This window comes from Elaeis guineensis, chromosome 12, assembly GCF_000442705.2.
Source record: "Elaeis guineensis isolate ETL-2024a chromosome 12, EG11, whole genome shotgun sequence".
NCBI lineage: Eukaryota > Viridiplantae > Streptophyta > Magnoliopsida > Arecales > Arecaceae > Elaeis > Elaeis guineensis.
Window position 1 is genome coordinate 33,792,478 of NC_026004.2, and position 26,224 is coordinate 33,818,701.

At 34.0% G+C, this 26,224-nt stretch overlaps 1 protein-coding gene across 3 annotated transcripts in view; it reads right to left on the bottom strand.

Annotated features, from left to right (window-relative positions):
* LOC105032871 (ABC transporter G family member 45) overlaps positions 1 to 25,910 on the bottom strand; it is a 50,969-nt gene extending 25,059 nt beyond the window's left edge. For 2 of the 3 annotated variants that reach the window (XR_012136001.1, XM_073247026.1), the window contains exons 1-8: positions 25,778 to 25,910; positions 25,513 to 25,633; positions 21,212 to 21,300; positions 12,192 to 12,276; positions 11,910 to 12,069; positions 10,237 to 10,313; positions 10,095 to 10,151; positions 7,621 to 7,711 (exon numbers count right to left, since the gene is read on the bottom strand). Coding sequence is in view for 2 of the 3 variants with exons in the window: in XM_073247026.1 (XP_073103127.1) it covers positions 7,621 to 7,711; positions 10,095 to 10,151; positions 10,237 to 10,313; positions 11,910 to 12,069; positions 12,192 to 12,276; positions 21,212 to 21,300; positions 25,513 to 25,633; positions 25,778 to 25,860 (763 nt within the window). In the remaining variant the exon portion in view is untranslated. The remainder of the gene's footprint in view (positions 1 to 7,620; positions 7,712 to 10,094; positions 10,152 to 10,236; positions 10,314 to 11,909; positions 12,070 to 12,191; positions 12,277 to 21,211; positions 21,301 to 25,512; positions 25,634 to 25,777) is intronic. The other variant, XM_029261149.2, reaches the window with a different exon arrangement.
* Between the last annotated feature and the right edge of the window lie 314 nt (positions 25,911 to 26,224).

Sequence of the window (26,224 nt, forward strand, 5' to 3'; positions counted from 1 at the left end):
CTTTATCAAAAGGGCTACCCTCTTCAGTTCTTCCAATCCTGTGATTATAATCAATAGGCATACTTGCTGCTTTGCTGCAAAGATTTATGATTTTTTTAAGAAGGTCTAGTACAATTTCCATTGAGAGATAAATATACTCTTTTTTGAGTAAGCCACTTCAATGTCTAAGAAGTATTTCAGTTTTTTGAGTTCTTTGATCTCAAATTCTTGAGTCAATCTTTTTCTAAAAGATTTTCTTTCAGCTGCATCATTTTTTGTCACAATAATATCATCCACGTACACTAGTAAGGCTATAACTTTACCTTTACCCGAGTATTTTATGAATAATGTGTGGTCTCTCTGGCTTTATTTGTATCCCATTCTCAGTATTATCTTTGTAAATCTTCCAAATCATGCTCTAGGAGATTGTTTTAAGACGTACCAAGTCTTTTTCAAATGATAGATTTTATTAGCTCCAAAATCTCCATCAAACCTGGGTGGTGGCTCTGTAAAGACCTCTTCTTCCAAATCTCTATGTAGGAATGCATTCTTCACATCAAATTGCTACAAATTCGAATCAAATATAGCAACAAGAGATAATAGAATTCTTACAATATTCATCTTTGCTGCTGATGCAAAAGTTCCTGATAGTCTACCCCATAGATTTGTATATATCCTTTTGCAACTAATCTTGCCTTGTACCTCTCAAGAGACCCATCTGCTTTATATTTTACTTTATATTTTAAAGTATAAATCCATTTACATCCAACTGGTTGTTTCCCTTTTAGCCTAGTCACAACCTCCCAAGTCTTATTTTTCTCTAGTGCAGTCATTTCCTCTTTCATGGCTTGTATCCAATTCTTGTCCTTTAATGCCTCTTGTATGGTTTTAAAGATATCAATTGAGTCTAGGGTAGTGAGAAAACTTTTATGTTGTGAAGAAAAGCGATGAAGGGAGACAAACTATAAAATTGGATAAAGTAGATGTTGAGTGTACTTTCTGGTGGCCTTTCTTAAGGCAATTGGAAGATCTAGGTCTTGAGAAATAGGCTCTTCAGGAATAGATTCATTAAGAATAGAATCAGTGAGAGAAATTGGTTTACTTAGCTCTTGTTCGTCCAGATTGGAGTCTTGGGTCTGCATTGGTTCAGAAATCACCTTTTTTCTCCTTGAATACTGCAGTAATTCAGGCTGCTTTTGTTGCTGATTTTCGATGTCTCATCTCGGCTCATATGAGGATGGTTCATATGGAGAAGGCATTTCATGTGAGGATGGTTCATGTAGAGAAGGTATGAGCTATAGACTTCCGAGATTATCAAGGACAACCCATTTCAATCCATCCTTAGACTTCTCTTCTTGAAGAGAGGAATGGGGTTTGGAAAAATAAAATTGATTTTCATTAAAGGTGACATCCATGGAGATAAATATTTTTAAGTAGGAGAATGATAACACTTATACCCTTTTTGTGTATTGGAATAGCCCACGAAAATATATTTTAGAGCTCTAGGATCAAGCTTTCCTCAGTGTTATTTATGTTCAAGGACATAGGAGACACACCCAAAGACGTGAAGAGGAAGATTACTCGGATAATGAAGCTCAGAATGAAAGGTTGACAATAGGTGAATAGGAGATTGATTATCAAGGACACATGAAGAGACTCTATTAATCAAAAAAATTACTGTAAAAATAGCATCTCCCCAAAGAAATTTTGGAACATTAGAATGAAAAAGAAGGACACGAGTGACATTTAGAAGATATCGGTTTTTTCTCTTTGCTACCCCATTTTGTTGGGGCGTATCAACATAGGAGGATTCGTGAATGATTCTTTTGTGAAAGAAGGAAGCAAGAGTGAAATTAAAATAATCTCAAGCATTATCGGAATGAATCATTTATATGGATACTCCGAATTGTGTTTTTATCATTTGGTTAAAAGATGGAATTATATGGCTGACCTTAGATTTTTTCTTCATAAGATATATCCATGTGGTCCTAGTACAGTCATCAATGAATGACACAAACCACTTTGCCCCAGTACGAGCAGGAATTCTAGATGGACCCCAAATATTTGTATGTATGAGAAAAAAGTTTGAAAGATTTATTAATACTCAAAGAGAATGATACACGATGATGTTTAGCAAATTCACAAGTGTCACAATGAAAGCTTTGAACATCAACATTATTGAACAATAAAGAAAACATATTTTTCAGCAAAAAGAAGGGTGGATGTCCAAGACGAAAATGCTGGATCCAGATTTCAGATTCATTGGAAGAGAAAGGATGAGCAGAATTGGACGAGTCTGAGTTCCAGGAATAATGAATCAAAGACAAAACTGTTGATTCCCCTTTAAGCCACTCCATGCTGGAGAGAGTGAATCGATTTATAAAAGTGGAAGAACTACTGGCAGCATCAAGGTAGTAAAGGCCATTCCGTTCTTTAGCAGATCCAATCGTCCTCCCGTAACTTTGTCCTGAAAGATGCAATGGTTATCAAAAAATATGATACAACAATTTAAATCTTTGATGAGCTGATGAATGGAGATTAGATTAGTAGATAATTTTGGAACACGTAACACATATTTTAAATAAAAGAAAGGGGAGAAGAAAATTTGGCCTTGGCTGGCTATGGTAATAGGGAAACCATCAACCACGATAATTGTTTGATTTTCTGGGCATGGTTTGTAGGTCTCAAATCGAGATGGGCTATGCGTCATATGATCCATTGCTCTCGAATCAAGTACCCAGGAGGAGGAATGAGGCAATGTATCGGCATTAAGAAAATTAGAAACAAGACACTTACTAGATTGAGCCAATGAACATGAACTAGAGAAAGTAGACAGAAAGTTAAGAAAACCTCATAATTTCTCAACTTTCTCTTTGTTGAATTTTCAAAATTCAGCTTCTTTCGATTTTTCAAGTATAGGTCCCTTCTTGTTGGTGAAATTAGCTTGATTTTGCTGTTGCCCTTTGAATCCCCCAGTTCTACTCAAGACTTGTGCTTTGTCATGATGTTTGAAATGATTATCCCCCTTGTGTGGCGAGGTTTCTTGCAGTAAGTATACCAAAGACCATCATGGCTAGATTGCTTGGAAAGATTTTCTGAAGTACGATCATCTGATTTTGCTCCAAAAAAATTTGGCTTGTGACCTCCATCCAAACTCTTGGTGGATACTAAGGTGGATTTTTCTGGGGGGGGGGTTTGAGCATTACACTTTGGCAGCTTTCCTTAGCCTGGATGATAGAGAAGACCTCCTTTCATTGTGGAAGTCGCTCCCTTCCTAGAATCTGAACACGAGCTTGATCATATTCAACATTCAGTCCTGCAAGAAACTCAAAGAGACGATCTCGTTCCATAAGACTTAGAAGGGTATTAGTGTCTTCATGGCAAGACATCTTGATGACTTGATAGTGATCTAACTCAAGCCACAAGCCATTCATAAGATTTTAATATTCAGTGACAAAAAAAAGAATCTTATTTGGTGTGGGAGATTTTGTTTTTGAGTTCATAAATGATGACTGCATCTTGGACTTTGGAATACATCTATCGAACAGTGTCCCATATTTCTTTAGCAGACAAGAGAAACATGCAATTGCGGCTGACTTCGAGTTGCATTGAGTTCCAGAGCCATGACATGATCACGGAATCAGCTTTATCCCATGCAGAAAAGTTTGGATCTGAGGGACTCGGATCAAGAGCAATTAAATGATTCAGCTTACCACGTCCTTTGAGAAAAGTTTTCACCAATTGTGACCATTGAAGATAATTCTTCCCATCAAGGTGATAGGAAGGGTTCATGGCCTGCAGTTCACCATTTAAAACGGGTTGAGTTGTCTCAAAGACGGATCTGGAAGGGTTGGACGTCGTGGTCTCAGAAGCTTTAGACATATTGACTAGAAGAAGGGATCAAATAACAGTAACAACTTAGAGACTAACTGATAATGGGAGTGCAGTCAGATTCGACCGACAAAAAAAAGTTACAAACAACGACAACTTTTGCGATGAAGATAGGGAACGATGAAGATGTCTTACAATGAAGGCAGACAAGGTCGACTGTAAAGACGTCTGTGATGAAGACAGACAAGGTCGACGGTAATGAGACCACAGCGATGAAGGCTGTGGACTTCAATGATGAAGACAGACAGAAAAAGAAGAAGCAGTGGCAGAAAAATAAGCCCTACGGAAAGAGCTCTGATACCATGAGAAAAGATGTGATTCACTTTTTTATTTTCAATGGATAATCAATCCCATATAAATATACAAAAGGATGATCTTCTTAAGAGATCAAATCCAATGAAATAAGGGATAAGATCAAATCCCTTGTAAATCTCATCAAATAAAGGATAATTAAATATGGTTAAGTGAATAAGGAAAGAAAAGAAGAATAGGGAACTATATAAATATCTTACAATTAGATGAGAGATTTTAAAAAATTCTCAATAGATTATTTTGAGACTAAACTTTTTGAATCTTTAATTACTATCACAAACTCAAAGAATATTTACTCAAGAAAAAATTATAATTTGGTTGGTTAATAGTTGCCTCCAATGAGTAACATATTCTATCCAAAACATGCTCTAGCTTAGCTGGCATAAGTTTCAGGACAAGTCAAGAAGGTAAAGGTTATATGTAGCCCTATTTATTTGAGAAAAAAAATGTAGTTAGATGAACTTGTGGAAAGGTATGCAGAAACTTTGGATCATTATCGCAACCTTCCATAAACTGGTGGCAATATTTATTTCATAAATTATTCTAGAATGGTAACTAAGGGTGTCAATTGAACCAAGCAGCTTGAGCCTAGCTCAGGCACGGCTTGAGAAAAGCTTGAATAAAGCTAGGTTTCGAAGCTAAACAAACCAATCTTGAACCAACAAAGTGTGCTCAAAATTATTTTCAAGCTGAACCAAAAATCAAACCTAGCTCGATCAGGATCAACTTAGTAAGGATCAAATATATTTAAATTATATATATAATAGATAATCAAATCGAGATTTTAATTGGTGCAATTTTTATTCTTTGTATCAATTAATGTTAATATAAATATGAACCAAACCTTAAAGCAAGCTTAAAATCAAGAATTAAGATTCCAATCAAGCTTAAACAAATCTTGATTACTCTTGAGTTGATCACAACTTGATTTAGAATTATCAAGCAGATAAGCACTTGTTCGGCTTAGTTTGAGATTAAACTCAAATTGAGCTTGAAATAGTGGTAAATAAATTAAGTGTGATCTTCGAGTTCAAGTTTGAAATGCCAAGCTAGGCTTGATCAAGCTTGGCTCAATTACACATCTAAGTGTAACCCTAGTATGCATGAAGCAATGGTAACAATGGTGAGTCACTGAGTTGTCAAATTAGCAATTTTCAATAGAGTAAAAGTACAATTTTAATTTCTACTATTGAAACTATATTCATAGTAATTTTCGGCATTCAATGCATGACAAGTAGGTTCACTGTTAATGGCATACTGCAAAACATTTGCTGTTGTTGGCATTACCATTGAAAAGTTATTCCTTCCTAATAAACAAAAAAAAAAATGCCATTATCACTGGCTAGAGGTAAGGCTCATTGGTTTCAGATATTATTTGAGCTGCTCTTCTTTTCATTGAATGAATTTGAACCTATAAAGTATGGATATGAATATGGGATGCGTATATGATGCGATACTGACATGCCAATAGGCAAATGTTGAAATAGTAGAGTATGATAAGACAAAATAAGATAATATACATATGCATATACATATACATGTAATCAAGTATAATAGATTAATAAAATAGAATGTCTATAATTTATACAATAGAATTTAAATCCACAAACCCCGTATTTAATAGTCAAATCAATAGACCATTATCCATACACGATAATATCAGGGTGACAACATTACATTCTCCAACACTAGGTATTTAAAAATTAACATTCATCAAAGAAAATTTAAAATAAAAAACATTTCCCGCATCCCTGGATTCAAAGGGAAAATATCATATGGAACAAGTTTTTTAAAAACTTCAAAAGTAATACATAGAATAAGTATTGCATACATAGCTTACAAATATTTGACTAGTACTGGTACTTGAGTGTATTAGTGATGTTATGAAACTGGTCAACCATTCTTCAGTGAGAATATGATATGTTTTAGAAAATCAACTCGTTTCCTAATTCTTTTATTGGATGATGCTTGGAAAGGTTCCTTAGAATTGCTATAGTAATATAACATGGGCAAAATATAATGACTACGAGAAGATAGCAACTAAGTTATGAACATCTTTTCTTTAGAAAAGAATGAGACTTTACCCTGTTTCATTTTATTTAATGCAACCCAGAAATAAGAGAAATAGGGAAAGCCCATGCGTCGACAATTGGAAATGAAAGCAATTATACCAAATAAAACAAAAACGAAAGCGACACAAATCAGACCACATTTCCAAACTTGTAACCTCCAGCAGCAGCCTCATGACAGGTTGTTGGTTATGAACTGTTTGTTTTGATGACTCACAAAAAAACATTTCATTTCTTGAAAGTCTAATTTTACATGCATATATAAGGAAAGGCAAGATGTTTAGTTTCTGATTCCCTAGAAGATAGGCATCATAATAGATGTATTTGGCCATTCATGATGTTATAATCCAACAACCTGCCTCATTCTCTGAATAACATTTGCAAAATGTGACTGTTGTTTACACCAAAATTTTTCATTCTAAATATGCTAGTGTTTGGGAGAAATAAGTGAATGGTAGAAACTAAAAGATGGGAATGGGAGGAGGTGAAGGGATCAGAGAACTTATGTTTAGATATGAGCACTCAAGGAAAAGAACTGGGGATTCCCATCCACACTCTCTCTTTCTTTGTTTTCCTTTAGTTCAGTTTCCCCCATTAAAGACCGACCTAATCCAATCCTTCTACAAGTTGGGAGGTACAAATAAGCCAACTTTTCTTGATTTGTTGATGGTAGTTGGAATGGGGGAGGATTTTCTCACAGTTAACATATGTGGATTATACAATACAATTTTGATCATGTTTTCTTGGACAGATGGATATATTTATGATGGGGAATTATATCAACTGGAATTGGATGGAACAGAATAGGCCAAGCTGATGGATGGATGGATAAGTATTGAACATGGGAGTAGACTGAAAAGCTTCACTCAAACTGGAATCTTGGGAGCAGAAACTGTTAATCCTTGTGATGCAATGCAACTAGTAATGCATTGTTTGAAAATTTTCTTGGCATGCTAAAGGGGAGTAGTCCTGCGCTCATCAATACAATGGAACTCTTAAAGGCCATTTGCAGTACTTAAGTTGTAGCCAATAAGGATGAAACAAGATTGTTGTCCCAATATTATTGAAGGGTAGGAACTTGTATGCTACATCAATAAAGTAATTATATAATGTGCTGACAATTGGTCTGATCTCCACAACATGAAACTTGCCAATAGTAAGCACATCTTCATATATCATGAAGTCATGAAGTATAGTACCTGTGATTATTAGCCTTGTAATTATTCATTCAAGTACTAGATGGAATCATTAGGCCATATACTTAGTTAATACTTAAAAATTTTCAACAAGAAATACAAAGTTGAAAAGAGATCCTTGTGACCATGGTCTTAGATTGGTAAAGGCAAAGGTGATATAATTTATGCCATACCGATGGTAACTCTTTTTTTTTGACCCCCAGATATTCCCCTTCTCATCTCATCACCTATTATTGTATCTGCACATTCATTCAAGCCGAGCATCTGGGAGACCATAATGCATAAGAAAACTTGTTAGAGATATGGGAGTCTGAAAGCGTCTCGCATTCTAATGGTAGTGAAAAAATTATATGAAATTTCATATTTTATAAATTATGCTTGATCTTGTGATATACTTGAGTACACATGCTGACAATACCCTGTAATGGCACAACAAAGTTTGTATGTAATCTTCTATGCAATTGTGTTCTTCAACCAACAATTAAATGTGTGCAGTAACTTGCAAATGATAATATGTGTAGCAATAACATATCAATGCAGGAGTTGTGTATTTTGAATTATAAACATTCAGTATATAATTACATTATGCTCATTGGTGATTTAGTTTTTGAAATATGGGTTTTTTTATTTGATGTCAAATGCTAAAGACAGTTTTTTGTTTATTCTTTTGTTGAGAAAAAGATTGGTAATAAATCCATCAACATTTCATTAAGCTCATGAAATGTAACAAGAGAAGCTTTCATACTACAAAGGCCTTGAAAATGGGTTAGATCAACACAAATTCAAAGGCCCATTGAATTCAAAGGATCCCTTCAAAAGTAAAATATGGGCTTTGGCACAAAATCTAAACATTCTTAAGTTTCCATACTTCCATGTCTTCTACCAATTCAAGGTTCATCATACCATTACCAAATACATACTGCACTTATGGGTATGGTACTCATATGGTACAGTACACCACCATACCATTATAGGATTAAGAGAGACCCCTTGCTTATCCCTAGTCAAGGTATAATGCAAAACTGGGTCCACAGGTTGGTACACTACAAAGCCTAATGGGATCAATCAGTTCCACTAAGTAATGGCTGGTTCATCTGCTATATCATGTTCAATCTCAGTACGATATGGTACCCTTCACTTTGGACCTTTTAAGTACTAAATTTGGATTTTAGTTGCTTTAATTTTATTCCATTGGCTTATTCTATTATGATATTATGATAGATGCCTGGCATACTTATAGAGTAATGCCCTATGAGCATGCAGCGATTGCCATATTTTTAACTTGTTATTTTGGGTCGGGAGAATGACAATGATATTATAAAGATTCAGAAATTTATAGAGCAACGATTATCAACGAAAAAGGACTACCAAGATAAAAATTTTCCCAAGCCTTAGGAATGCCCTTTCAAAATTTAGAAGCCAAAGAAAAGCTGGTCCTGAGCTCCAAATATTTCTCGTATCATAACTAAAATTAACTGATGTTTTCTAAATATAATCATCAGTATGCAAATATTTCCACCACAGCTTACCAATGGGGACTATATTAAAATTTTTGAAATTTTTTCCTCCAAGGCCACCTGAACTTTGTCTTTGCACACTGATGTTCACTTTGCCAAACAAAGACCACTTTTCTCATATCTGGAACCTTTCTAGAAAAAGGGATTTCTTGATTCAATCGATTCTACCTATAATCTACTTAAGAGCCTGAAAAATAGATAGATAACAGATAGAAAACTAAAAAGAACTGACGATACCAAAGTAGGTCTCCTATATTGACATGACTTTGAAGGACCAACCTGCTATAACCTCTTTTCAATGTTATCAAGCATGGTAACCAATCACCTCTCTCAATTAGTCCATGTGGCCTCTAGGAAAGACCTGGATATTAAATTGGAAAAAAAAGAGCTTTTTGCAATTTATTACATTTGTAAGCAAATTTTCATAGTTACTTTTTCACTAAAATGAATAAATCCATTTATGGAGAATTGCGTAGACCAGAGACTATTTCAAAAAACAGATCTGGTTGATCTCATCCTTAACAAACAACGTAGTGTCTTCTGTAAGTTGAGTCCAAGAAGCTTGACATCACTATCAGGCACAAGTTGATTAACCAATTATTTTGTCAAGCATGATTAAGCATTTTGTTAGTGCATCAGCAATGAAATTGTTACCATTTCAGTTAGGGTTCTTTTCAGAATAATAACATTTAAATTATTTTAAGCTACCAAAATAGATGACAAAAATAGAAATTGCAAATATTTTTCCCTAGGATTACTATTTTCCTTTTATTCCCTACTTTTTTTTTTTTAATCAAACATGTTGGAATTGCTTATTAGTTATTACCATGGCGGGGATCCTCCCATTTTCTTTTTTGGTTGATACAGAAGGGGCCAAAGGTTCGAAACAAAAACACAAACAAAAAACAGAAATACTAATGACGAAAAAATTGCTGAGTTGCCCACAATTTTGAAGTTTACCTTATTTTTCTAATTTAACAAAAAAAAAGAAAAAAAAAAAAGCTTCTCCTGTCCTGTTTAAAATTTTATTCCTTTGCGTATTAAGAGTATGTGATATTGATTTAGAGGCCATAACTGACTTGTAGTAACCATATTTTACCACAACTTATGATTCAAGGGATGATATGTACCTTTAGAATGTAGCTGATTAAAAAGTCCCCTTCATCTTCGTTTGCATAACTAGGCTCCTACATGTTCAGAAAGCAAGAAAATGTTCAAGTTATAAAACTTTTTAGAAAATAAAGCTAAATTTTTAACAAAAGAAATAAATACCTTTGCAACAGCATTAGTTTCTCTATCATCATTTGTGCTTGCTTCCTTCTCTCTTCCGGTCTCCTCTTTCCACGCTTCTTTGAAAGTGAAAACAAGCGAAAGGATTCCAATTACGAGGATATGTACTGGTGGAAATGTACTCTCATACCAATTGTGCCAATTTCAAAGAACATATATTAATGAAGCAGTACGGATCACCACTGATAAATGAAGGGTATTTTTGCTTTTAAAACACATTACAGTCTTTCATGTTGGTATCGAACCATTTCAATTGCCTAATTGAGACTGATCTTGACATGTATAGAACCTAAGCACGTGCAATTCATATTTGAGAAAAATAATATAAAATTTTAAATTATAGATGATACAAATTTATTAAAATAATGATTTTCTTATTCATTTGTGGATTTTTCATAATTTTTCATATTTTTCTAATCTTACAAATACCATAATTTATAACTAACTTATTTATTCCACTTTTTAATTTATTTTCCCTCAAACCATTTTTATTATGACATTTTCTCATTTTTTGCAACATGATTTTAATATTTATATTTTACTTGTTTATCCATGAATGGTAATCAGAAAACAACAAAAAAAAAAAAAAAAAAAAAAAAAAGCATGATTTCACCAAAATGAAAATGTTTTACTAGATTTTTTTGTATTTATTTACATATCTTTATTTGAGAGATAGACTTGGTTACACTCAAATAGATCTCCACTCAAATCTGGTCTAATGCAGATCGGACGATGGGTATTTTACATTAATGATCCAAGCGAATAAATGTGGTCAACTACTTCTAAGCTGCTTATACAATAAAAAACATATGACTTAAAGATCTCTAATCTATACATCAAATTATCAAAAATAAAAAAATAATAATTTAAATAACATGAAATAATATTTTTTTTTATTTACTTAATGCACAGTAAGGAGTCTTCAAGCTATATGGTTCTTGATCTGTAAATAATTTAGATTCAGTAGATCATATTTGATAGCTTGGATCATTAATATAGAACTCTTATCATCCGATCTAGACTTAATCTTATCTATCTGAAGATCTATTCGAGTTTAGCCAAGTCTCTCTGTCTCTCGCTTTCTAAAATTTGGAGAGAGGGGCAGAGGGCACCAGAGAGAGATTGTTTGATAAAGATTTGATTTGTTGAGAATTTTTTCAGTAATATGACGGTTGTATCCTTGAGAGAGATGACAACATATTTGAGAGACTGCAGGATTTAAGAGAGCTTCGAAGGGGGTTCTTTCAGAAAGAAAAACAACATATTGTGAGACTACACATAATAGCAAGAGAAAAAAAGAAGAAGCATGGATCCCTCTGGTCTTCACTGCTCGAGAAAACAAAACAGTGCAATCTTCTAGTGGTTTTCCAGTGCTAAGACTCTCAAATTCTAGCTACAAACACAACACTTCGTAGTAATTGAATAAAAAATTAATTTGTAAATGCAGCTACACCAAGAAGTTTAGTCTAGCTACAATGCCTTCCATCATTAAAATGGTTGGGATTATTACTATTTCCTCCAAAATTTAGTGTTTGTTTGAAAGATGATAACTTATCAAACTTGTGTTGGTTAAAGAATAAAAAACATAATTTTTTTTTTTTTAAATTGTAGTTACAGAATAATGAATATGACAAGAATAAGAAGGAGATTCTCACCAAATGCATCTCCAGCACTCAACAATTCTTTAGAAAACTCCAATGTTTCTCGTGCAGTCATCTCAGCATGGTGGAGATCATGTTGGCCAATATATGTGCACACTCTTGGAGAAATGTTATGGTTCACTATTTGTCCATTATATGTGACTCTTCCTGTGACCTATATTAAGTAAAATTAATAAATAGCTAGCTAATAAACATACCAAAAGGAAAACAAGATGTCATAGGCTAATGCACTTGGGTTCTTAATTTCATTCTTAAGAGGCTTTTGTAAGCATTTACCTTTAATGTGGAATCTAATTTTCCAGACAAAGCTTTCAAGAATGTTGACTTTCCAGATCGAGGAGATCCAAGGATAAGAGTCATCCTAACATAAATTTATTCAAATAGAGAAATTAGTTTGATTTATTCACGTTGTGAAATAAACAGCTGAGAGAAATTCTAATATTGCAAATGAAACTAAGATATAAACCTCATATGTAAGGAACTTTTATGTTTTATAAAATCATTTTTGGTTTCTATCTCAGCAAATATTGTGTACATAATAGGTCTCAACTTTGGATAAAAGAGGTAAATTATAGTAGGTTGATAACCAATATGAAAATATATGGTCACATCTTATAAGTGTGAATCCCTAGAAAATGGTTGGGGTATTCTCTACTAGCAATGTATCGCATGGGATATTACGTGTAGTAAAATATGGGCATTGGTTAAATATATCACTCCTCAACGATGATGCACTGCATCGAAAGGTCAAAAGTAGTTATGGATTTTCATAATTTAATGGAAGGGTGTGGGTAAAAAAATGAGTCTAGAAAAGTAGGACATATTTAGCAATTTGAAATATAGGATCATTGATAGAAATAATAATGGAATTAATGGATATGATGGCTAGGCGGGGATTTAACATAGTTTGCCTGCAAGAGACTAAGTGATAAGAGAAAAACCAAAGTATTTAAGCCCCATCTCGACAACTTACCTGGAGACCGTGAGTCAGTACTATGTGGATAGGGTTAGATGAAGTAAAGATAGATAGAAATCACATAACCCTTGCTGGGTTGCATAAGGTTTGACTATGAGAAATCTTACTTATAGTTGTATGGACCGAAGAGGTAGAAATCAACCATGATGCTATTGAGTAGGTAGAAAGGCTAATCACAATTATAAGGTTTATGAACTCGATGGTTGGCAAGAGTAGGCTAAACTGATTCAATAGGTCTCCAAGATATTTGCAAAGATCATGTTGTAGACTGGAGTGAAAAAAGATGGCTAATGAAGATGTCTAAATACGTCAAGACTAAAAGGATATGATTATTGGTGTGACTGTTGGTGTAAAGCAAATGTACCAACATGCATAGTGGAAGATAATTAGCATCAGTTATCAAAACTGCTACCACTGCAAGCTAGATGTGGTGGCAACAGTCAGGGTAGACAGCTATTATTTATTAGTATGAATATGTAAAAATTATACTTTATAAAAATCCTTCAACAATTCGAATCAATATATATTTTATTTTATCTTACTTTTTATTAGTAGTTTCTATCCTAAGAGTAGTTGTAACTTAGATACTCTACTATCATCCAATACTACATCTCTTTCTCTATCTAGATTCATGTCCTTCAAACGATGCTGTGACGGTAGTGAAAGTCCTCCAAGGTTAAGGTACCTAGATTTATGCTACTATTTATCCTCATTTGATCATGATCCTTTTGGCTGATCCTATACTGATGGCATGTTCATACACATATCAGAATCCTACCACTTGACTTACACTAACAAATTCTCTACTAAACGATATACAAATTTTGTGGCACATGCAGTGAGACCCTATGTAGCTGTCATCATTCCATTATGAAAAGAACATAAGAAACCATTTACAAAGAAAGTGGCTCCTGTGCTAAGGCCACTTATAGAATGATATACAGCATCTTTGGCTTCTATGGTTGAGTACCCATATATTTAGCCATAGTATATTCCAACATATCTTGTAGAAGAGAGAACCAAATTCATCCTTGCAAAGAAAGAATTAGATTTACATGTAAATACTATAGTTTATGTAAAACTCAAAATGGATACTTCAGCTCATCAGGAGAAAATGATAAAAGACTATTCAATGGGGCCGATATTGACCAAGAGTATGCAAAAATCATGCCAGCAAGGTTACATTAGACCAAATTGTCAAAGAATATTTCAGTCAATACTCGATCGATATTGGAAATAATCGCTCATGATTAGCTACAAAAGATTGATGGTGAAGTTGGCAAAGCCATGCTAACAACAGTTCATGATTATTTGCTTAGGAGAGAAGCACAAATTTATAATGACTTTATAACACCAGCTATAAGTGTCCCAAAGACTGAGGGGCAACCTATTCTAAGGTTACTTTCATAATTTTTCTGTGCGACGTGCATTCCAAGTGCATATATTGGGAGGAGGGGCAACATGACATTGCAAGAGTCAATTTGGTCTGGTTCCCAGTAGTATGTATAAAAATTCTCATATGGATTATGGTTAGCTTGGACCTTAATGCTATATAAAAAAATTGTTGGAAGATTAAAGAAGTGATAAATTCAATTTGAAAGCAGTCTAGAAAGAAGAATAAACAAATAATATTATATTACCTAGTAAGAAGAAATTCTATAAAAGTTTCAATCAAAAGGTTGGTATAGATAATAATGTCCTACTATTATGGATGCCATTGTATAGGCTTTTCACATCTCTTTTGATCTCTTTTACTTTTCTTGGAGAACTTAGGATGCTAGTTCATAAACTACTATTTTTCTCTCTCTAGGAGTCATATTTCTAAGTGAATGTCCGTTAGCTCTATTTCGAAGGACTTCATCCAACTCTGTTGGTTTGGTCAATGAATGTGATGCCAAAAATTTTGGCCAATCAACATTGAAGATCATTAGGTTAATCTGCCAAGGGGTAGGCCACTATTAGCCCAACAAATTTTCTATCTATTGCACTTCATCATCAATTATAGTAGAGATAGAATGAGATCAATAGGCTTAGGGCATAGGGCTTAGGTGTGGATGCGATTAATAAAAGCAGGCATATACAAGGACCCACTCCAACTAGCCTAAAAAGGTGAGGATATAGGAATAGTTGAAGGTTGGTTAGAAAAATTTTGACTTACTGATTTAGAAGCTCTTGACCAAGCAGTAAGCAGGTAGAGATAATATTCTAATTCAATAGCAAAATCTATTTATAATAATACTCTGATTTGTGACTATATTCTGACTTGACAAACTACTCAAAAATCAATCGATCAAAACAAATAGGTTGCCTCGATCAATACTCATCTCACCATAATTAGTGAAAGGAGATTAAGAGAGATGGGGATAGTCAATAAAAAGAAGAGAGTAAGCACTGAAGAGAAGCAAGGCCTACTTATAGAGAAGAGACATACTTTATGAGAAGATAAATCAAAATCTCCATTAATGTAGAAGATAAAATTGGATCTTTAGATATGGAAGATTTTTTGAGCAATGTGCGGGCCATTTTAGTATACAAAAGTGTTCCATGAAGAAAAATATGATAGAGGAATAAGACTTGAAGAAAATAAAAAAATATATGAGCAAATTACTAAAGCAATACTTTAGTAAAAGGACAGTAATAATCAATTAACCAATTTGGATTATGATTGCAGATTGTTACTCCTTACGTACCGAGAAGTGATGATAAACATCCCATTGGTCTTTTGATCATTGGCCAATAAAATGTGGAGAGCATTGTTTATGTCCCATCTCGACAACTTAGTTGGAGGCCATGAGTAAGTCCCACAAACTACATCACCTTATCCTAAAAGGATTGTACATGGTGTGTAGTACATAATCATTACAAATGGGCTAAACTTTCTAAGAAAATATGTGATGAACTTTTATGATTAGTACAAAATTTTATGGATTCTCTTTACCATATTACCCATAAATTAATGGAGCAGTGGAGGTTGACAACAAAAATTTGTTCAAAATTATTAAGGAAATAGTGGCTACACATAGAAATCGGAATGAGAAACTTTTCAATTTATTATAGGCTTACCACAACCAAAATTTATATAGAAGCAATACATTATATTTACTTGTGCATGGAATAAAAGTAAAATTATCTATGGAAGTACAAATTTCTTTGGCCAAGTTCTTATCAAACTAGCTAGAAGTGAACAACATGGATTGGCTAGAAGAGCATTATGTTCAATTGAATCTGCTAGATGAAAAAAATATAAAAAATTCTTTGAAATGTATAATGTTATCAAAGGAATATCTCAACAACTTATAGTAGAAGCGCCTGACTATGAAGTTCGAGCTGACTAATCTAGTCCTCAAGAAGAATTGGGCACATAATATTAAAGGAAAGTCTAAACCCTAAAAAGGATCTTTTATAATCAAAGAAATCTATCAAAAACTTGCAATCATACTAGCTACCATGGCTAGTGAAGAAACATTTGATTCTATCGATGCAGCCTATGTCAATAAATATTAAACTTGAAACTTAAGAGAATTATATGATAAGTCTTCATTTTAAGGATCAAATATTGCAGATTGAGGCCTGCTTTGGTACTCTTATCAAACCTCAATCTATTTCTATGAATTTTATCATTCTTTACTATTCCTTTCAAGCTTTTTGTCTTTACTTTTGAAAAACTTGGCATCATCCCTCAAGAATCTTACCTTAAATTCAGAGGCTATTAAAAAGAAACCAAAAATCAATTGTAATTAAAAAAATAGAAAAGAAAAAAAAATTAGAAATCAGATTCAAAGTTCCTTTAAAAAATAGAAAAATATATATAGAAAGAGAAAAAGCCTTCTATACTACTCAAGGGACATTTTCTTTAATCTTATTTTCTTGTAGGCAAGTTTCCTTCCATGAACACTTAATCTCCTCCTTCTTTAATCATCTTAAATCATCATAAGATATAAAGTTCTCAAAGAATTCCAAAGTTAAAGATTCAATTTGAAGGAAATAATTTGACTCGGTCCCCTTAGCTTATTTATAGTATCTAATTGATCTATAGCTAAGAATCCAATGCATGTTAGAAAACAAATTCAAAAGATAAAGTGGTGATCTACTATAAGCCAAAAGCTACCAAGCATTTGAATACTTTCTAGAATTATCTCCTCAAGCTATGAATATATGTCTCTTTATCAAGTGGCCTAAAATGAAAGAGTATGGTTAAAAATTGTAAGGGTGTCATGAGTGAAAATATTTAGGCACCCTCAAGCAAACATAGTGAAAATCTGAAAGAGCACTATTTAACATGTGAGAAGCTCCTGGATTGGCTCTATACAATTGAAGAGATCCATAAAAGAAAATTTCAGAAGACAAGATACTACTACTAATGGCAATACAACTATGAGATAGGGTAGCTGGATGGTGGCACCAATTAAAAATCATGTGGGAGCATAGCAGCAAGCTAAAAATCATTGAATGAAAAAATATGAACAAGACAATATATGGTGAGTTCTTTTCTTATAATTATGTCCATACCCTATATTCGAGATTTTAAAATATAAGGAAAGGAAGCCGAGCAAGGAACTGGCTCAGCTGATAATTATTCTAAAAAATTCTAAGAATTGATCACCTATAATGATTTGATAGAATCCCAAAAATAATTGATTTCTAGATATATTGGGGGTTTACGACAAAACAGTCGGGATGAATTGTTATCGAAAGATTGCTAGTCAGTGCCAGAGGCATATTAATGTTCTCTAATAGTAGAAGAAAAGTTGCAAATAAATCGGCAAGTATACATATTAGAGGGTGCTAAAGCAATAGGATGAGCTTCTATAGAAAATAATTATGCTATTTCTAAAGATACCACACATCAAATATAACTCAAAATTGAATTCTGCAGTCAATTTAAAATACACAAGTTTGGACACAATATTTTTAATATGAAGAACTAGGCCGTAGAGCTACAGACTACAAGAAGGCAAAGGAGAGAGAAAAGAAGCAATCATTGAATGATGAAGATGAGGAAGAGGAACATACAAGTCCCAAAATCTTGCCTATTTTTTATGACTATAGAGATGAATTAGAGGAGAAGATTATACATAGAGATGTTAGAGAATTTCTGATCATACGATAAACTACCTTACACCATAAGATGAGTTAGAAGATGGTTGGTTGCAGAATAACATCTTTTACACAACCTACACAATTGAGGGAAAGGGAAAGGTATATAAGATGGTTATTGATGGTGGTAGTTGTGATAATTTGATATTAGAAGAGATTGTTACCAAGTTGTAGATGAATACCATAAAATATCTCCATCCATATAAGCTAGCTTGGTTAAAAAAAATCTAGCGAGGTTATGGTATCAGTGTTTGGTATCATTTTCTATTGGCAGCAAGTATAAAGATTGAGCTTGGTGTAATGTTGTAGCAATGGATGCTTGTTATCTTCTTCTAGGGCATCCTTGGTAGTATGAAAGAGGTGTAATACATGTTGGAAATAAAATCATCTATTTATTTGTTGTGAATAGGACCAATATTGTGCTATTACCATCTAAGAAAATGATACCTTAGCCATAATCCAAGGAGAGTAGCAGTTTTCTTTCTTAAGCATAATTTACTAAGATAATTTTAGAGTTCGGCACCAAATCATAGTTTATTGAGAAAGGAAGGCATGAAAAATGGCGGTGTTCTAAATATGGCTCAACCCATTATTTAGAAGTTTGTTGATGCCTTTCTAGATGAGCTACAACTGGGTTACCCCCACTTCAAAATATCTAGCATAACATTGATTTGGTTTCAAGATCTAGTCTGCTAAATCTAGTCCACTATCGGATGAGCTCTATAGAGTATGCAGAGTTATCCAGGCATGTGAATGAGCTTTTGGAGCATATACGAGAGAATTTGAGTCTGTGCACAATCTATCCCTCTTAACTTCTAAGAAGGATGGAACTTCGAGCATGTAACGAGCAATCTTAAGCTAGAAGGGGAGGCCCATCGCTTTAGCCAGAAGTTGAGTGGGTCTAAGCTTAACTATTTCACATCCAATATCGAGTTTTATGCTATGGTATAGACACTCAAGCATTGGTGACACTATCTTTTATATAAGAAGCTTATTCCATATTTTGACCATGAGGCTCTCAAATATCTTTGTGGCTCGGACAAGCTTAATTCATTTCATGCTAAGTGGCTAAGTTATCTACAAGAGTTTATTTTCGTACTTCAACACATTAGATGTATACATAGAATCAAGTAGTTGATGCTTTGATCCACTATACTTGTTTGCTTATCACCATGCATGCTACTATACTAGGTTTTGATATTTTCAGAGATATGTTGGCTATTGATCTTTACTTTGCTAGTGTTCTTAATAGAGTGCAAGCTAAACAGCATAATAACTTTTAATTATAAGATGATTTTAAAGGGACTCGCCTATTTGTTCTAGATTGTTCAATGAGACAAAATCTTATAAGAGCTACATGGAGAAGGCTAGTTTAGTCATAACAAGATATATCAGTTTGTGTCCATGCAGTGTTATTGCCAAAGCTAAGAAGAATGTAGAGAGATATATTGAGAGATGCCATCTATATTGAGTGTCTAAAGGGACAACAATAAATGTAGGACTATATATACCACTGCCGATGCACCATGGACCCACATAAGCATGGTCTTTATGTTAGGGCTCCCAAGAATGCAGTGTGGCCTCGACTCAGTCTCTATAGTGGTAGATCATTTTCCAAGATGGCCTATTTCATTGCATATAGGAAGATAATGGATGTGTCTTCCATTATAGGACTATTCTTTTGTGAGATGGTTCAGCTACATAGAGTTTTGATTTCAATCACCTCAGACTGGGACCCCAAGTTGGAGTCACATGTTTGGAGGAGCTTATGGTGGAGGTTGGAAAAAACTCTTTTATTAAGTAGTACCTACCACCTACAAATAGATAGACAAGCAGAGATGGTAAAGAGGAGTTTGGGCAATATACTATGAAGTTTGGTTAGTAAAAATTCAAGATAATGAGAATAGATGCTTACCCAAATAGAGTTTGCATTCAATAGATCCATCAATAGATTGATAGATTTCAGTCCTTTACAGATTATGCATGGTGGGAACTCAAGATGTACTTGAGACTTGGCACCAAACCCACAACTAGGTTGAACTAACATATGGGTTTGGTATATGGTGCAAAAAGCTTCAAGATATACATGCTTGGGTACATAAGAAGATTGAAGGATTAAATAGACATTACAAGGAGCATATTGATGAGCATAGGTGCAGGATGATTTATCTGAGAGGTTGGTGATTCTGTGAACTATTATTATTAGGGACCACCTATCTTTTGGAAAGTAGAAAAAACTCACTCATTGTAATGTTAGATCTTGTAAGATTATAGAGAAGATTAGCAGCAATGCCTACTGCCTAGGGCTATCTATTCATATTCATACCCATGATGCCTTTAATATTAGGTACATCGTGCAATACCTTGATAATATATTTGATGATGAATTGAATTCGAGAGCAAATTCTCTCCAATCTTGAGAGGATGATGCAGCATAGTATAACCAGCAGGTATTATGACCAACTAGACCCGCATTGAGCATCATAGGAGCCAATAGATTTGTGGCAAAAACATCAATAAGTAAATATTTGATTTATTTCCATAGCACGAGTGTGTATGAGTAAATGGGACTTGGAGGTTTTTACCAGATTTTTTTTATGAATTTTTCATTAGGGATTATATTGAATGTTATCTAAATTTCCATATCTATAGTAGAATAACTCTAGCATGTTTCCCAATTAGTAAGTCCTATTTTGAGTATAATTGTGTATCATATTTAATACTCTAGTTAGAGGATCATGTTCTATAAATATATATCTAATGCATTGCAAGGGATAGCTTTTTGACATATGAATAATTTTTTTTAAAAAAAAATTTCTTCATCAAGTGAAGGATTATTCAATTCAATTTACTTCTATTTGTATATTCATCTTCAAAATATATAACCTCATTGATCAAATTGCCCATTTTTCATTTTCCCATTTCATCTTCTATCCATAGTGGCCAAAGTATCTATATTAACTCTAGTGATCCTCTTGGATCATGGAGGGCTAGCATTATTATTATAACTAATCATAATAAAAAAATAAAAAAATTTATCTTTTCCTACGAAGGACTAGCATTGTTGTTATGATGAAGCCTGCTTGACTGGTATATACGAGCGCATCTAGCTTTCCAAGACATTAATTTTTGGCAACCTTACCAAGAAAATAAATAATTAATTTAACATACATGCAAACAATTCAATAATATATGAGGATTTACATGAAGACAGAAAGCTTACCTCTTAGGCTTTATTACCCCTGAAAGGCTATCAAGGATTTTGACAGGTTTCTTCTTTGTGGGATATAACTTTAGCAATCCCATTAGCTCCTGCCCAAAATGTTTAAATTCAGTGGTTAAAATACAAATCAAATTCTAATGTAACCTTGGTTTGCTTTGAGAATATAATCAAAGTAAACATATGTACGCTCGTACATGCATCTGTAAACTTGTGCATATGCACATTTTCACTATTCTAATTAAGGCATAAAAATCTCCAATAAAATATGTTCAGTGGAAACCCAAATTGACTATTCAAAAATATATCAAAATTTAAGTTGTCTTAAAAAAAAAAACTGATTAACCCTAGCTATAAAATAAAACAAATTTTTTGATTAATTATTGATAAACCATGATATACATCATTCTTTTTTTTTTTTTTTTTTGTCCTTCCGTAAACACTCGGACACACTACGATACACCACGGTATCCATTCATGATTCGTTATAGTCGCATATCTTGCTTATGAGAAATATCTGATCGAGCTATTTTTTTTAACTTTATTTAAGTACTATGATGCAAAGTAACCCCGCCAAAGTCAGGGTCCATGTGGGATTGTTTCTAAGTTAATTATTAGTATTTAACAACTCAACCAATTGGTCCCCTTAAAGTCATTCCTTCAATTGCTCTGCATAGTATTAGATATCTGTCAATTAGCCATCCAACACTTATACTGCAACATTAGAAGAAGAAGAAGAAGAAGAAGAAGAAGAAGAAGAAGAAGAAGAAGAAGAAGAAGAAGAAGAAGAAGAAGAGGAGTCATTCTTCTAATTGTTCTGCATATTATTAGATATCTGTCCATTACCCATCCAAGAGTTATACTGCAACGTTAGTAGTAGTAGAAGAAGAACAAGTGCACAACATGTTTTAGTGGGAAGTCAACATTTATGGATGGGGCCTTTGGCACCAGTTTAGTTCCTATTAGAGTTGATTGCCTCGTGATGCAGATTGGCGCCACGGTATACAGGGTATGAGATTCAATACTACCTTAAATCACATCATTCTCCTGCATAAGTTCTACAAGCTAAGCCATTTTCTTGGCCTCACCCACTTCCTCAACAAAGAAGAAGAAAAAGTTGTTTTCGAGGAACAAGTAACATAATTCTTTGAGTTAAATTATCGTTAGTCATTGTTTACCAAAACTTTGGCTTGGTTTCAACTCTTGGCCGGTCTAACTTGAAAACATGCAACATGTCAAGCAACTGGCTAGAATTGGCTGCAGCCATCAGCACATTCAAGGGTTTGGACCTCTGGAGGACGACAGGCAACAAAACTGTCACCTACTCTCAAATCTGAAAGGCATTCAAACCATTCCCTAGGTTGGGAATAATCATGTTTAAAAAATAGTGGCCCAACTATAGTAAATTTTTGCATATATTGTGGCCATACATGCAACCAATCATGGCTTCCGATTCCTATGATGATTCATCGAGATGCATACTTGATAAATGAAGCCCATAGGAAGCAATAGAAATTATTGGTTGCGGCCATGTGGTGCATACAGTATAGATAGTAATTTATCCCCATTCATGGTGGTGGATTAGGTATCTAATGCTGATGCTTCAAAGCTTTTCTTGTAGGACTAGGTATATGCTTGATATTTTATCATGGCATCAAAGCTACTCCATCCAATCATTTCTATCCACATGTCCGGCGACATGACTCTTCTCCAAAGTAGAAACCTGAATTATTTATCATATTTTTTCTTTTAGAATTTAAAATTTTTTTCCCCTTGTTAGCAAAGTAGTAGCCTATAAATATGTAAATTTTATGAGCTAGAGATTTAAAGAATCATAATTACTATGATTTAAAAAAAAAATATTTAAAAATTTTTGAAAAATTTCCATCACCACCAAGCTATTGAGTATGCTTCCCTGTTCCTATTTTATGTGGCTTTTCTTTTTGAACGCAAATCCATTACAATAGATGCATAGCATCACAGGATACAGTGCACTCATGGATGTTGTCCAGCACACGTTGAATGGTTATCAAACAACGTGCACTATATGTATCGCACAACCATCTATCCTGTGATGGACGACATCTATAGGCACACTACACTCCAGAGTGCTATGCATACAGTATAGTGGATTCATGCTGTTTCGTTTTTGTAGGAAATATCCTCAAATACAGTTGCTAGGTTCCTCTTGATAGATTCATCTCAATGATAATTTAATAACCAGATGGAGGTTTAATTTGACTCAATTGATCAGCAACAAATGAAGCTACGAGAATGATGTTTAGATTAATCAAAAAAATTATAATAATCAGTATTAATGTTATTAATTAATGGCCGAACTAATCTAGCATCAGATTCGGTCAATAATTATGATAAAGACGGCGACTATTGTATAATTAATTGTGTCATGGAAAAAATATAAACCACAGGCTTCCATGACGATAACCATGTCAATAATAGCTGATTTGATGGAAAATAAATAAAAGAGTGAAGTCTACCCACTCCACATTGATGATGATACCACCCATGTTCTAATCATTAATGATGAACTATTTGAAAGCACATGGAAGATGTGGACAGCCAAAGTTCGACTACTAATAGAACCTATCATTGTGATCATGAAAAATTCATGGTGATGGGAAAAATAATAGATACCATCAGAAATCCATTTATTAAAGAGACAACATATTCAGATGATGATTGTGATTGAATCATAACCTCATGCAATCTGGTGCCATTAACAAGTGCAATTTTTTCAATTATTTTGGAATGATGATTGCAATAATCATGTCAACCAAGTATGGGCTAATACTACTATTGATCTAGCGCAAGACAAACAAATCTAAGGTGAATTGAGTATTTATAATTAAGCCATGTGATGATCGAGGAAAATCTTTTTTTATTCATCCTTGTTTCCTAGTAATTCTTGGGTCAGGTTTTTATTTTATAAACAAGTTGGCAGGAATCTGATTCCTACTATAATATTTCAAATGAAAGAAAGTGAAAAGAACAGAAAACATATAAAAAAAATGAGATATTCGTTGATTTTAAAAGGATGGGGACCTCCAATTTTTTTTTAAAAAAATATTAAACTGATTTTTTGAATCCCTAGCTAGCCCAAAGGACATATAAGGGCCAGTACTTTTTGACTAACAAGAAAAGGACTCGGTCATGGAAATGCCAGGAAGAGTGAAATGATTTATAAAAAATAAATGTGGTGCTTGTGGTTTGGTCTTAGACCCAATCTGACATCCGCTTAACCCCACAGATTACGCTAATTTCCATTACTTCAGAGAACTAAGTAACTTAAAAGAGAGGGATAAGAAGTCTCTTGTTTTTTTTTTTTTTTTGGCTGGGGAGGGAGAAACTGAGGAAAGCAAGTCAATAAAACTAGAGTTGAATTTTCTATGACTAAAGAATATAGTACATCTTAGGCACCTAATCACAAAATCTGAGGACCGGTGGCACTGTTTCCATGGGAAAAATAGTGTTCACAATAGAAAGGGGCTCTCCAATGTTCACTAAATTATCTACTCCAACGCAACTCAGTTGCATATTATTTATCTCTTGGGATGTGAAGGATGCATCATTGCTCTCCATTTAGCCGTACATATTAACAAATCTTGAGGTAATATGCATGGTTAGAATTGCACAGGGTGATCAAATGGTCCAACAGGCACTCACCTATCCACAGGGTAAGGAATAGTGGATGCAAAGTGTCTTGCACCAATTGCTTTTCTTCATTAAATGGCACGCTTCAAGGTTCCAATTCAAAGGGAGCAATGAGAACATCACATATGGAGTGATTTTTCTAGTGAGATTTTTTAGTTACTTAAGCATTTTTTTTTTATATCATTAAGGTTAATCAGTCTTTTATTCATTGACTTCATGTTGTCACTGAGCCTCAAATTAAATTGGTATCTCAGTTTCAAGATCAATGAAATCTAACATCCATTATTAAGTACAAAGGATATCTGTCCACAAATTCCATATCATTTTTTCGGAACCCATCCGATCGTTGATTTATCCCATAACTATAAAGTTTTTTAAAAAAATAAGACTAGCAGGTAATCAAGGGATCATGCATTAGGTCCAACGCAGCATAAACCATGCATCTTGGATTGAGAGGTGTGAGATGCATGCTACATGTGCCTCACATGCATGGTTGCATGCACCAAAGAAACACATCTCACATATCTCTATGCATGATCAAACGGCGGGTGATCCACCGTGTGGTCCAAGAAAGGTGTGACTCAGTGACTGCATGGACAGTTTAAAAATGGTGGCCAAACGACCATGCATACCTTGGCTGCATCGATGGTGGTATTGAAGAGGGTTGGAAGAACTCTTCTCCCAACATCAACTTCAGCCTCCACAGACAAATCCTCGAACTGGACTTCAACCTTTGGAGCATGACTTCCCAACCTAACATCAAACCAAAGCATGCACACACTGAGGCATTTAAATGATCTAAACAACATATAAAACACCTAGTAATCTTACAACATGTGATCTACCAACTGCTCCCTCTTTCATCTTCCCAATTATGAGTCATGGTTTGCTTGCTACCTTGTAATATTCCTTTCTTGCAGCTTCTGAAGAAAATTTTCATGATCTTCTTGTGTCAGAGCTGGCACATCAGATATTTCCATGGCCTCTCTCTCTCTCTGTGTGTGTGTGTGTGTGTGTGTGTGTGTGTGTGTGACTTGGTTTTTTAAACAAACTTCTTTGAGCATAGAAAGGAGGGGATAAGAGGTGTATGCATATATAGGCAGTGTATAGAGGGGTGATTGGAACCTTTAATGCGTGGACGTAGGCCGAAAATAAATTTTTGCTTAAAGGCGTGGACAAATGGTTGGTGTTAGCATTCATCCGGGCCTTTTTTCTGCAACATAGTTCAATCGATTACAAAATGAAGACCAAAAAATTAACATGGGAGAAAGCTTCTTATCTGATGTTGCCATTAAGGAAAAAAAAAAAAGAAAAGTTTTGTAATAATAATAATAAGTAAATGAA